Source organism: Scleropages formosus, chromosome 1, assembly GCF_900964775.1.
Source record: "Scleropages formosus chromosome 1, fSclFor1.1, whole genome shotgun sequence".
NCBI lineage: Eukaryota > Metazoa > Chordata > Actinopteri > Osteoglossiformes > Osteoglossidae > Scleropages > Scleropages formosus.
This window is the reverse complement of record NC_041806.1, coordinates 32,396,984-32,411,365: the sequence shown is the minus strand read 5'-3', so window position 1 is coordinate 32,411,365 and position 14,382 is coordinate 32,396,984. Positions and strand designations below refer to the sequence as shown.

The following is a 14,382-nucleotide window of genomic DNA, read 5'->3' as shown; positions in this document are numbered from 1 at the left end:
AGAAAGCAGGGTCCGTCTCAAGACTGGTTTGAGGCATACTCAAGTGAACTTACTGCTGTGATGGAAGAAAAACGTGCAGCACTACTCCAACACAAATAGAGTCCCACCCAAGCCATGCTGCAGGCTCTACGAACAGCCAGAAGCAAAGCCCAGAAAGTAGCCAGATGCTTCGCAAATGACTACTGGCTGCATTTCTGTGAGGGCATTGAAATTGCAGCCAACACAGGAAACATCCGCAGCATCAACGATAGTATCAAGAAAGCCACCGGTCCCAGGCACCAGAAGATAGCACCACTACAGTCCAGCACAGGCGAGGTCATTGGAGACAAAGGGAAACAGATGGAGAGATGGGTGGAGCATTACTCCAACCTTTATTCCAGGGAGTGCCCCATCTCTGATGCAGCAGTGGAGGCCATTGAGAGCCTGCCACTCATGGAAGAGCTGGATGAAATGCCCACCTTGCAAGAGCTGAGCACAGCAATCGACAACCTACCTTCTGGTTAGGCCCCAGGTCTGGATGGGATCTCACTCAAAGTCGTCAAGTGTGCAAAAGGGCCTATGCTGCAACACCAGTATGAATTTCTCTGACAGTGCTGGGAGGAGGAAACAGTACCACAAGACATGCAAGACTGCAATATTGTCACGCTGTATAAGAACAAAGGGGACAAGAGTGACTGTAACAACTACAGGGGGATCACTGTACTGATCATTGTGGGCAAGGTCTTTGCCCAAGTAATTCTGAGCAGGTTTCAGAAACTAGCAGAGAGAGTGTACCCTGAGTCACAATGCGGCTTCCAGTCTGAATGCTCCACGATCGACATGATATTCTCTCTATAACAGCTGCGAGAGAAGTGCAGAGAACAGAGGATGCCACTGTATGTCACCTTCATTGACCTGACCAAGGCCTTTGACTTTTTCAGTCGCGATGGTCTGTTCCTGTGAATCCTGTGTAAAACTGGATGCCCTCCCAAGCTCCTTAACCTGATCAAATCCTTTCATATGTATATGAAGGCGTTCTCCAGTTCAATGAAGCTTCTTCAGACCTATTCCACTTTTGAAATGGTATGAAACAGGCTGTGCCCTTGCCCCCACCCTCTTCAACTCCTTCTTTGCTGTCATGCTGAGACATGTTTTTGACAGTCGACCGAAAGGGTGTGCCTCCATACAAGATCAGGCGGTAGAGTGTTCAGTCTCTCATGACTGAAAGTAAAGACCAAAGTTTTGACCAGGTTTTCATAAGGGATTTGATGTTTGCTGACAATGCTGCACTGGCCACTCACTCACAGGAGCAGCTGCAGAGGGTAATGGACCAGGTCTCCAAAGCTTACTCAGTCTTCAGCCTCAAAATCATCCTGAAAAAGACCAACATGATGGGACAAGGCAGTCAGAGTCCCCCTTCAATCACAATCTCTGACTACGAGCTAGAAGCAGTGCACCAGTTTACCCACCTCGGCTCCACAATCACTGAAAATCTGTCTCTGGACTCTGAGATCGACTGAAGGATCGGCCGAGCTGCATCAACCTTCATCAGGCTGACAATGAGAGTACACACCAAGACAGCTGTTTACAGTGCTTGTGTTTTCAGCGGTCTGCAGTATGGAAGTGAGTCCTGGACTCTGTACTTCAGAAAAAAAATGATACCTCAACACCTTCCACATGGGCAATCACAGGCGAATCCTTGATGTTTGGTATGCAGGACCAAGTGACCAAAGAAGAGGCCCTAAACCTAGCCCAGATGCTGAGCATCTACAGTCCGCTGCAACAGTGCCGTCTCTGATGGCTCGGTGACATCCATCGCATAGGTAGAATGATAGTAGAATCCGGAACAGCCTGCTTCATGGCAAACTTGCCATTGGCACCAGGGCGCTGGGCTGCCTCCACCTTTGGTTCAAAGATGTCTGCAAGCGAGACATGAAGGCCATGGGCATCAGAATAGAAGACTGGGAGGAGTGCGCTAGTGACCGTGCTTGCTGGAAGCAGAATGTTCAGGAAAATGTCAATAGGAGGGAGGCTGTGCTGAACCAAGCAGCAGTAGAGAGGAGAGTGGCGCAAGAATTATCTCAGTCCACAACACCAGGCAATGGAATTTTCAGATTGTTCCAGTTACCAGAGAAACTGCTTTTCCCATGTGGGACTTTACAGCCACACCAAGTGCTGCTCTGTTAGTGCTCCCTGATCCTGTGCATATGTGCCATAATCTCTCGAGAGTGATGGTTGCCATCACTCACATTAGTGGTTCTTGCTGATGATATCCAAAGGATGGAAAACAGCCCAGAGGCTGTGGTTCAGGGTAGTGTGAGTGGTATAAGTGACAATCAAAGATTAAGGAGGGATCCAAAACATCGCTGGTTGAAACTCATTAAACTTCCCCCGGGCCATAGCCCTCCCAGTCTGCAAGTTAAATCAAATAAACCCTTCAGTGCTCAGAGTCCACTAGAGCCTTGATGGCAAATGCTAGAGATACATTCACGTTGATGGGAGGAGGACGATCAGGCTTTGGGTTTGTAGAACAGAGACGCTACAGGCTTGTGCAGTAGTACTTGGAATGCAGGGCAGGTTCAGTGCTGTGGAGGCATTTTTAGTCAATGTGACACCGGGGAGATTTTCATGGTCTAATATACCTCACACTCATTTCCCAGGAAGGTGTTTTTAATTTTATGCTTCATGTGGACAGCCACGCAATCTTCTGCAGTTGTAAAAATGCCAGACATATAGAAAACACTATCTGCCTGGTAAACTACAATGGAATGTAATGCAATCCAAGTTATTGAATGAATGAGTGAATTTTGTTTAAATTCCACCCAGAGAAGATGGCAACTCCTATGTGGTTGCTTTCTACTACAGTAGCTGTGGAGATAGTTCCCCAGTCCTCATTTCAGCTGCTCCATTGGTGGATGGTATAAGTGAAGTCAGGCAGACCAACATCCTAACCTCAACAAAAGATTTTCCGGTCTCAGAAAATTAATTGTTGGTCTGACACAATGCAAAGCAAATTTTTACTTACCTCTGTGTGCCTGGAGCACAGAGGATCATGTACCCAGTGCAGCACGGCAGTTCTCAGTTCCTTGTTCTCAGGACCTAGTTCTTGAGCCTGAGAAGCTGTCACTCGACAGGGGCACAAAGAAGAATGCAGGTAGAGTGGTCTCTTGGGTGGCGTTCCCTCAGGTGATCCCAAAGATCGGTGAGTGCCCCTCCTCGAATGCCAGTTCATTTTCCAGTAGTTCTTTGTTACCAACATCATAGTTTGTTCCATTGGTAACAATTTGTGACAAAAGCATACAGAGGTATAAATGAGGTGGTGTTCTATAGTGTTATGTGAATATCTCCCACCACTACCTTCAATGCATCAGCCTCCACTATAAATGGCAAAGAAGAGTCTAGATGCTTCACTATGGGAGCTGAGGTGAAACAATTCTTCATCCCCAGGAGTGTCGTAAGGGACTCGGGTAAGCAAGTAACTCTGTCAGAGCCTCTTGTGTCAGAAGAGTGTCATGAGCCACTTACCACCTAGCTAAAACCCCTTACTATCTGCAGTAGAAACTGGCAAAACCTAGGAAGCATTACAGCTCCTTCAGTGTTTGCGTTTGTGCAATATGGCAATGCCCTTTCTTTTATCAAGGTCCATAGTTACTCCCTGTGGGCTCAGAATGTAACCCAAATAAATATGTGTGGACTGATGAAATTTCTTGTCTTTTCCAAACAACTTGTGGTCATGCATGAGAATTCTGAAGCACTTGGTAAATTAGTCCAGCTTCCACTCACCATTCCTGCATGCCAGATCAGACTATAGACAAGCATTCAGACCTCTGTAAGAGCTAGACATGAGGGCCTCATTATTCCAGCCTGAGTGTTACAAGTGCTAGAAACTGAATGTCATACCACACCATCTTCTAGTTTCCCTGCCAGATCACCCTGTGGCAGTACCCTGCTGTGTGTCCTGCTGCTGAGTGATAAGCTTTAAACCTGGCAATGAACTGTGCATTGGTGGCTGAAGTGGGATTCATGGGCAGTCCATCTGTCGGCGAGGAGATGTTGCAAGTAATCCGAGCCGCACCAGTGTTGTATGCCACTGGAGGTCTGAGAAGAACAAGCCTGCACTGCAGTACAAAGCCTTTGCATTTCTCAGGTGAGCCATCATAGCATGCGGGGGTGGCCATGCAAGGATCTTAGGGTGTACTTGGTTATGAATAACTGCTGTGTTTAGTTACTGTATAACTAGTTAGTGATATTAAAGATATGTGAAGACTTGCCTGCTTGCCTCTGAGGTTCTGCTAAAGCTGCCTTAAATAAAGAAATACCACGCAAGAAGCCAGTGAAGGAAAGAGGGTCTGCAGTGTTGCTGTGTGCACCGTTGGCGGGTGTGACATGCAGTCGTTTCATGGCTGGTACAAACGCTTCTATATCCTGTTTATGATGAGAACTAATGCTGGTAACTACTGCAGCATGCATTTTTCAACACGTACTCTGTTTTGTGTTGGATGTGGCAACACTAAACTAAAAGATTACATGATTATAAATAATTCCGACCCAGAAGAATCTCCGTGCTTTTTTTTTTCCATTTAACTCTTTTTTTTTTTTTCCTGCACTTGTCCGCTTCCTCTCGAGTCATAGTTGAAACACTGAATTCTTTTGCAAGTGGAAACAGTTTTGTAACAGGATTTTTTTTTTTTCTGTCTATCAAGCTGTTCTATCAAGCGACAGACTGGCATCCCGTCTTGGGTGTGTCCCTTCCCCCTCCACCCTTGTGCCCTATGTTGCCAGGTTAGGCCCCGGTTTGCTGCGACCCCGCTCGAGACAAGCAGTTTCAAACAGTATGTGTGTGTCTGTGTGTGTGTTCTATTAAGCATTAAAACTGACATTGGACACAGACTGGAATATGTTCAGAAATTATTATAGCTAAAACATGATTTCTGGAGGTTCTGTATCTTAACTAAAGTGATGCTGTACAGTTCAGAAAGATCAACAGCAGACCAAAGTCATCTTGTTGTAAGTTGTCATGCAATGAGGTTGTGGAAACCCAAATCTTTTAAATGCAAATCTTTTACCACTAGCTCCATAAATCCTGTTTCATCTTAAATTCCCTTTTAACTTATGCCATCCTTACCATTCCACAATGTTAGCTGTGCCAGTAACTGGATTGTCTGCTACCTAAATGTCATGTACCAGTTCCTTTGGACATTTTACTATGTCAGCTTTGCTTAAAAGAATAGATCACTGTTCTTTATCGGTGTACATCATAAGTAACTGGTGTCACTTCAAATAGAAGAACAACAATAATACACAAACTTTCTGAAACCGTTTGTCCCATGCGGGGTGCCGGAGCCTAACCCGGCAACACAGGGCGTAAGGCCGGAGGGGGAGGGGACACACTCAGGATGGGACACCAGTGGATAAGGCACCCCAAGCAGGACTCAAACCCCAGACCCACCAGAGAGCAGAACCTGGCCAATCCCACTGCGCCACCACGCTCCCTCAACAATAACAGAGCATTGTACTTTTACATTAATTTAGTGAAGCTTTCCTCCAAAGTAATGTATAGTGTTAAAGTACTTACAACAATTTACCTACATATAGAGCTGGGGAGTTGTCTCTTTCAGTATCTTTCTAAAGGCTTCTACAGCAACATTTTAACCTGGATCCACCGAGTTTAAGGCAGCCCTACTCGCTGCAACCCCCCAGTAGGTTCCCTGAAGACAAAAGACCAATTCAAAGTAATACAAATGTTGACGTCCAGCTAGTGGGGCATATGACACTATTACAGGGTTGATGTGGGTTTGAGGTCAAAGACGGCTTGGTGAAGTCTTCCATTCCAGTGGTTTACCCAAGTAAGTACTTATCACCATGCGTTACACTTAGAAGTCATATGTTTCTAGAAGTCAGTGGCGATGTGGCCTGTACATATTCATTTGGTACTTAAATTTGTATTTGATGTAGTTTTTTTTTATTTGCCATTATGTTTTTTTTTCCCCTGAGTACCTGTAGCACTGATAATTCTGGAAATACACTACATTGTTTTGTTCTTATATAACTAGTAAGCATTTCATAATTTTAGATGTCCCTGATATGATTTAATATATTGCAAATCAAATAGAACACCAAACAATGACAGCAAAATATGGCTATGTCACAATACCAGTAGCTGCAAAACAACTTTAATTCCGAAAATAATCAATAAAAAAACAGACTCAATTCAATTTTCTGTTACAATAAATATATTTATGTCTTATGTGCAATAGAACATTTTCCTATGACAGTTAATAACATTAAATTAATATAAGTTAAGATCTGAGAGGTCTATTTAAACAAGACTAACAAGTGTTCCACAGGAAGGCACCACGAAAGGTTCAGTGGAACTCCAGGATTTGCTCCAGTGAGCTGTCCCACTTCCAGCAGTACTACTTCTGAGACAGGACAATGGGGCGAACACAAGTGCAGCCCACTTTGATAGTCTTAGTCTCCAGTCGAAAGTTCAGCTGCTTCTTGGGATTCCCCATCACTCTCCGCAGGACTAATATTTGGTGGTAGATGGGTCTGGACTCCACACTCATGTCCTCATTTCCATCAGAGTCCAAGCAACCTTTTTTCAGGCACTCCGCCTGGACGATGTAGTCAGGAAACAGGTTGTTGTCATGGATATGGCTGCAGGCACAAAGTATGGGAGGCCAACAGTTACCACTTGCTTTATTTTGCACTGAAATCCTATTTTCTGTTTAGTGTCAACTTATTTGGACTGGAAAATCATTATACTATTATCATTATCTATTTTTGTACATATTCTATTTGTTTAATAATTTACAGGCTTATTATTAAACTTATTTAAAAATCTATCAGATAAAGAACTGAATTTGATTCAAATCTTCCTAAAAAATGCATTTTTAATTATTAAAAAATTTATTAATTACCATAAAAAAGATCATGTATGACAAAAAAAATTATTTGTAATGACAGGAAATGACTCCTAACTCCATGCATCAGTTGCATTTAAAGTGTATCAGAGGTACTCTTCAAATATCAAACATTAGAGAAAAATTTTGCAGTATATTTGTTGACACAGTACAGTACCACGAATGTGCTATACTTAATTGTGCAACAACATTGCCCAACTAGGAATGACACTTTGATAACTATATTAAACACAGACATTACTACCCTAGGTTTACGGCATTCTCTCACCGGTATTCCCATGGTGACAAGGAGTTGTTGAATGGATTGCTGGGTGGGGGAGATTCAGACAGGACTTGAGGGTTAAGGATCAGTTTTGCAGTCTCTATGTTATGTTTTGAGCTTGTGCTTCTCCTGGTAAACCGCCCCTGTGTTCGGTTCCCTCGCTGTCGTTGTTCTGCGGCTGCATCTGCGCCCAGCAGGACGACCAGTATTCCCAGCACAAAAAAAGCCTTCATGATCTAAAGAGGAAAATGCATTGAAAAATTATTCAACTTTGATTGTTCTGAAAATGTCTCTGATAGGCTACTTTAACCAAATTTTCATAACGTAACACAAATTAGTTTTTCCACACTTAACAATGCACAAACATGGCAAAGAAGTAGGAATATTTTTTTTGGTCCCGTAAGCACTCGTGTTTGGAGAACAACACTAAAACAGCAAACACTTTGTCACGTTTGAAAAAGTATGGTTTCTGCTCTTTTCTGATCGAAGCTCTTTACATTAAGCTGGTTAATATTTTGTCAGTGGTTATCCTCTGAAGAGCCAGTGATCTGGTTGTGTCTTTAGGATCTGATTTCCCTGTCATGGGACACTATTTTCAATTCACGGTTTTCCAATATTTTTAAAAGATCTTTTTACAAAAGTCATATTCAGCATTTTCAACTTTAAATTTTATGGGAAATTGACCTAAAAGAACTATTAACTAACCATTACGCTTCACTGAGATGTGAAAGTTGCAAATGTTTAATATATTATAGTGATTATGCATTATAAGTGTTAATATTTTGCTTTTAAAGATATTTTTAAAAGTCTGAAATCCTGTCAGATCCTTATTAAGTTATGATGTCATTTATTATGTTTTACTGCCAATAAACTATAATGGAATATGTTATTAGTTCACGGTCTAAGATAAAAGATAATAAGCTAAACAGAAAATAAGAAGATATCAGCAGAAGAAGGCAGAATGCAACCATTTTGTATTGCATCGAAGGACGACTGAACTTGAAGAATTTTTTCAAGTTTTTCTTACGTAATAACAATAAATATTCAGAAGTCAGAAATTCAGATTCTGAAATTTCTGTGGATGGGTGTCAATTTTTCTTAACATTTTATAATCAAGATTGAGTCATGATTACACCCTACTGGAAAAAGTTCAGTTTGTGACCCTGTCTATTAAGATCCTATTTTTTTAAATTATCATTATTCAGTAATAAAACGACAATCCAACGGTCAGCAGGACGACCGAATATTTACATCACTTTTACATATATATTGTTCAGTTACTTTCAGCTAGCAATCTTTGCCTGTTCACTCAGAAAGAAACCTGAATATAGCTTTTCACTTTCTTCAACATCAAAGAAAATAAAATAAAATCCCACATGTCTAGCACATGTCTTTTAACTGAGTAGACTTCATTCACACCCTACTTTAGATAAAAGTATCATGACAAATCCGTTTCAAGTATTGAGAACTCACCGTCACACATGGGGCATTCGGTACAGGAGCCATTTTCGCCGTCATGTTTGTCTGCTGCTTCTTTTGTTCAGTAGTCGACGTAGTGATCATCACTGGTTTATATAGCTGCTGATACGTGTTGGCAGTGGTAAATGCATTTCCTCTAAACCTGACCTATTTTTTCATGTCAAGGAAACTAATCAGATCATGTTGTGTTATTGCAGTCCTGTAACCTTAAGTGATTTTTGATTACCTCACAATCGTTACATTAAGTCCCTATGATCAGGAAAGGAATTTAAGTAACTTAAAGAAAATGGACCGCAGCACAATTTGCGAGTGCAATGTATTTAAAAAAATGCTTTTTTATTCTATGTGTGAGTTTTTGAAATTCATGCAAAAGGCTTTTGATTAATTTAGTTTCAAACTACTGGGGACTACTGAAATATAACCAGTCTCGAAAAACCCACAAAATCAAAAACAGAGAACTAGGGACACAAAAAAATTTACCCTGAAACATAAAATCGTACATGGATGAACTGCTTCTGTGCAAAAGTACTAGGATTATGGTTAGTGCTAGTCTTAATGTTAGTACCGTTTTTACTGGTTATTCGGAGTTTTGCTATGGCACAATATACTTGTGAACAGACTCTCCTTCACATTTTCTGTTGAGTCATACTGATAAATTACCTTGTTTTTACATATTTGGAAACTAACTATGAAGCTGGACAGTTCATACACCTTTTATCATTAGTTAGAGGGCCAGAACTCTAAAATGAAAGGTCACAAGTAAGGTAGTGTTTTGTGCTGGCCCTTTGCCTGTTGTGAAATACGCATTTATTTACTCTGGGTTATACAGAGCTATTACATAGTTTTGGAGAGAAGGATCTACTAAATGAATAATTGTAATTTACTTGTGATCAAACATGGCTGACAAATCAAGGAACGGGTGGCTTTTGTACACCCTAGAAAGGCATAATCTCAGTTTGCTTAAAATCACATTTTCTCATTCAGCTGGCGCTTTTCTCCAAAGCAACTTATAACACTGAGATACTTTCAATTATTTACCTATTTTTACAGCTGGGTAATTTTACTGGAGAAATTTAGGGTAACTGCCTTCCTCAAGAGCACTACAGTTGAAGGTGGGATTGAAACACATGACCTTTGAGTTCAAAGGCAATAGCTCCAACCACTGCAATACCAGCTGTGCAGTGTAAATGAAACAATAAAAGATAAAATTAAAAAAAACCCATGTGAATTATGTTTTATTTTGTGCCATTTTTTTTAATATGGCTGAATGACATGCTTTAATGAATATAGTGACCTGGGCAAAGAAATAACAAAACTGGTATGCAAAATTATATTCTATTTCATTTCCCTAATACAAAAGTGAATAATCTTGTGAAATTACGCTGACAATGCAGTTAAAAAAAACAAATCAGAAATCTAAAAGTAAATGCTTAATGAAAACTCAAAATGCAGAAACATGCCCATCTTTAAAATTCATAATGTCACAGTTTTGGTAGTTCACAGATTAAAGTGGGTGAAGTACATTTAAATATTTAAGTATTTAATCAAATAGCATGTATTTGCAACTAATTAGCTCTCAGTGATTTTTCTCGATTTAGAGCATGGACCTGGGAAAAGAGGGGTAAAACCTTATTCAGTACACTGTCTCACATTAATTTTATCTTCTGTTTTCACTTAAGAGTCCTGCTTTAGGGATGAGCCATTCTTGAGTTTGACTGACAGCTTTGTTAGATTGCAAAATTGCTACCTGTACCCATATTGTAATGGCAGGACCGCATGGAAATTAATACCGGAATCATTTTCCTTAGTGGTTTCGGTGTGGTTTATGAAGAAGCTGTGGCTGTGTTTTTTGCTCATACGTAATTGCCCACTCAAAATAGTCTACAGACCTCTGTTTTTTCGTTTTTGTGGTGGGGGATTATGACTGCCTGACTCCCACTCCTACAACATACTTGTTTACGTGGATGCATATGAATCACTCTTTGACCTTATTTTACTTGATAAAGTTAGTTCATCCGATTTGAAAAAAAGCAAAGTTTTAACAGCTACTTAATTTTTTTCTCTTATTTCTCCTTTATGTCATACTCCGACATCATCATGATAAAAATGTCCCATATAAGCTTTCATTTTTTTTATGACACACTCTACTGCACATGTACTTAAACTGACAAACTGACAATACCCCACCCCATCCCACCTTTTCTGGAAAACACATGTTTGATGATGACTACCCAAATTCCTTTTAATATAATTTGGAATAAAAAAAGTGATATGTGTCTCATAAGGGGCAGCTACTGTCTTTAGATCAAAAGGTTACAGGTTTAAAGCCCACCTCCAGTTATAACACCCTTGAGCAAGGTACTTACCCTAAATCGCCATGGTAAAATTACCCACCTATGTGAATGGGTAAATGATTTCAAGAATTCCAACATTCTAAGTGAATATGGAAAAAAGCATCAGCTGCGTTAATAAATGTAAGTAGTATCAGATTTGTCATCCCTTTTATTACATCACCCCTTCAAAACAGTTAACTTTGCATAAATGCAAAATTAGCAAGAGGGGCAAAGCAGGGGGACTGAGTACTGCTTCAAAGATCTGATAATGGGTAGCGTGAGGTTTTAACTCAAACTTCTCCTGTCTTAACTTTGGTAACAAGAGGAAATCACTTTGTACTGGTCTGACATATGTGAAAGTGAAAACTGAATATTTCTATGCTTTCTGAGTGAAGCAAGTGTGGGAAGGGCACAAAATGTGTCGTGCCAGTTTGATTTGATACAAAACATTAGAAGTGAAAATCAATCTCAGTGAGTTATCATTTTAAAGTATATTAATTCCTGTAAATCCAATATGTGTGAAGAAAGAGGACAGTCACATAGTAGTTAGAACTATTGCTATAAGGACAGCTGGAAGCGTAGTGGTTAGAGGTGCTGCCTTTGGACCCAAAGGCTGTAGGTTTGAGTCTCATGTTCCAGCTGTAGTACCCCTGAGCGTGGTGCTTATCCTGAAATTGTTCCAGTAAAAAAATTACCCAACTGTATAAATGGGTAAATAATTGTAAGTACCTTTACATTTAAGTTGCTTTTGAGAAAAGTGTCCGCTAAATGAATAACTGCAAAGGCTTTGCATTCAGAGAGAGCCTGGTTTCAGTCCCCGGTGTTGTTGTTGCACCCTTGAGCAAGGAAATGGCCATGAACTCATTGAAATCACCTTGCTGTTGAAATGAGGACATCATTGTAAGTAGCTTAGTATGCAAACCTTGCACTGTCACTTTGCTGAAACGCATGAGCTAAATGTTCATGATGATTAATTTGGGCTCCAGACCACCACAACCCTGCATTAAGACAGGCAGTTACTGATAGTGAGTGAGTATTATTGATTCACTGAGCCATTATCTTGATCCATTTGATTTGTGCAGCCAGACATCACCCTCATTCACAAACTACGGGTAATTTAGAAACACATGCCTTGCAACCGTAGAGGAAGCCGAAGGATGCCCACACAAACATGGCGAGGAGATGCAGACCCTCACAGTGAGCCTGATTTGAGCCTACAGCCAAACAGCCCAAGCACTGTGAGCAAATAAGCACTATCCACTTCACCACCATGTCTACAACGTATAAATATTAGTTCAATTTAATTTTTTATCTTATCATAAAAACTATGATGTAAATGTTGAATAAGCATTGGACGTTCTTTTCGAGGAAAATATCGGTTACGAAATGGAACGAGCGGAACTTGTGCTATGCTTTGAGGAAAATGTATTTCAATTCTCACCAAAGATAGGGGAAAAAAATTAATAACTGGCCTAAAGGATGAACCCTGAAAACTGGAAATTTCTGGATTGTCTGCTCAACGTAAAAAAATGACGGCGAGGCGGAACCCACATTTTCCCCTATGCAGACTACTTCCGCTGTCTTTGAAGAAGGTCTTTTGAGTTACATTTCATTACTCAGTGATAACCACGACAAAGTTGCGTACCTGACTCCAAAGCCCCTACACTAGAAAATTCAAAGTTACTAAAGAAAGTCCATCCTAAAAGGTGTCAGTGAGCAAAATGGCAAATATTCCTATGAGTAGTTTATTGGAGCACTTGGGTTTTTTCTAGAGTTAGGCTAGCTTTGATGTGGTTGCAACTTTCTAGTATTTTTTTCTACTTCTTCCTTTGTCAGTGACACACAGATCTTAAAGGGATTCTTGTAAAGCTGCAGTGAAAACAGCCTTAGTAAAATTTTGCAGTGCAGCCTGTAAATTTGTAAGGTTTTGAAAGAATTTTGTTTCTGAAGTCAAAACAAATTGTCCTCTGCCTCTGCATGTTAAAGATCGCTTTTATAGACTGAAATCTTGGCTGTTAATTGCAGGTCGCTAACTTGATCTAATGGCCTTCTTCAAATCTCAACCTCGACATTAACTTGACATTAACAACACTTAACATTTTTTATCCCATTGGTCAAAGAAAGGTCAAACCAGTTAAGTACACACAAACATTCTCTGAACGGCACGCCCCATATGGGGTCGTGGGGAGCCGGAGCCTAACCCGGAAACACAGGGCAAAAGGCCAGAGGGGGAGGGGACACCAGTCCATCGCAAGGCACCCCAAGCAGGACTTGAACCCCTGACCCAGCAGAGAGGAGGACCCAGTCCAACCCACTGCACCACCACATCCCCCTTAGTTAAGTACACTAACAATCACAACACTACTGATGCTGTTTCTTTGTTATCCATATTTCAACTTTTGTCTACAGGACAGCCTTTGTCTACTTTTTGCCTCCAAGTTAAAAGTCCATGTCTTTAACCTTCAAGCCACCCGTAGCTATAAATCCATTGGACCATTTGCACTTAGTAGAACAGTATTTCATCACTGTGCCCACGTAAACCAAGCTATAAGCCAGTGAATGAAATGTTCCTTCAGCAAAGACCAGACTGGCTGGTGACGTGTAATGCCAATAGGAGAAGTGTTAACGAAAGACCTCATTGAATAACCATACACCAAAATTGGGTCACAGAAATGCTGAGAGGTTTCCTGAAACAAACTAGCTTTGAGCTCATACAGTAAAGAGAGCAAACTGAAACAGAGGCAACCAAAAGAGAGCTTCTCAAAGGTGCCTCCAGGCAGGGTGAGCAGTACTCAGAGCAGCCCTTCCAAGGCTGAGGGGTAAAGCCGTCATCTTTTGAAGGAGAAAACATTCACACTCCACAAGTAGCAGCACAAAAACAATGTTTCTCTCTTATTCAATATTGTCATGAATGTGTTTTTATCTATTTATGTTTGTTATATGTACGTGTTTATCTGCTTCTGTAGTTGACAGTGCCAATTTTGCAGCTAAATGTTTGAAAATTAGAACTTCTAAGTATCTGGTTATGCTTCCAGTTCCACGCATCACTGCTTGTTGCACAGAACAGGGTTGCAGAAACACCAGTAGAATGACAGTATTCCTTTCTATGTCACACGTGTTGCCCCAGAACTGTAAAGTACACACTTTGCTTGAATCGCTGCAGTTCCTCCTGGAGGGCCGCCATGCAACGCTGACCTGTCACTCTCTTCGACTATCTGATGCGTAGATAAGGCTCCAAAAGCAGTGCTGTTGGTGTCGGATGCATTGCCCCTTTCTGAACGATACTGAAATGATTCATCCAGAGGTCATAAGCAGCCGACACCGCCGTCACTTTATCACAAGTCCAGATCAGCACAGCGGCGTAACACACACTTGCTTTGTCACCTTACCACTGTAGGGTAAT

General features: G+C 40.9%; 1 protein-coding gene across 1 annotated transcript; it reads right to left on the bottom strand.

Annotated features, from left to right (window-relative positions):
* Positions 1 to 6,206: 6,206 nt before the first annotated feature.
* il17a/f3 (interleukin 17a/f3) lies at positions 6,207 to 8,697 on the bottom strand. Its single transcript, XM_018735189.1, has 3 exons — positions 8,641 to 8,697; positions 7,174 to 7,403; positions 6,207 to 6,639 (listed from the first exon to the last, which is right to left on the bottom strand). Exons 1-3 carry the CDS (start codon positions 8,683 to 8,685, stop codon positions 6,396 to 6,398), a joined length of 519 nt encoding a protein of 172 aa, XP_018590705.1. The 5' UTR covers positions 8,686 to 8,697; the 3' UTR covers positions 6,207 to 6,395.
* Between the last annotated feature and the right edge of the window lie 5,685 nt (positions 8,698 to 14,382).

Excerpts from the sequence above, each read along its gene's own strand:
- il17a/f3 (XM_018735189.1), bottom strand. The coding sequence starts at position 8,685 with ATGACGGCGAAAATGGCTCCTGTACCGAATGCCCCATGTGTGACG. Across the intron at positions 7,404-8,640 it reads CGAATGCCCCATGTGTGACG|ATCATGAAGGCTTTTTTTGT; the intron begins GTGAGTTCTCAA and ends TTTCCTCTTTAG. Across the intron at positions 6,640-7,173 it reads TTGTCACCATGGGAATACCG|CCATATCCATGACAACAACC; the intron begins GTGAGAGAATGC and ends TTGTGCCTGCAG.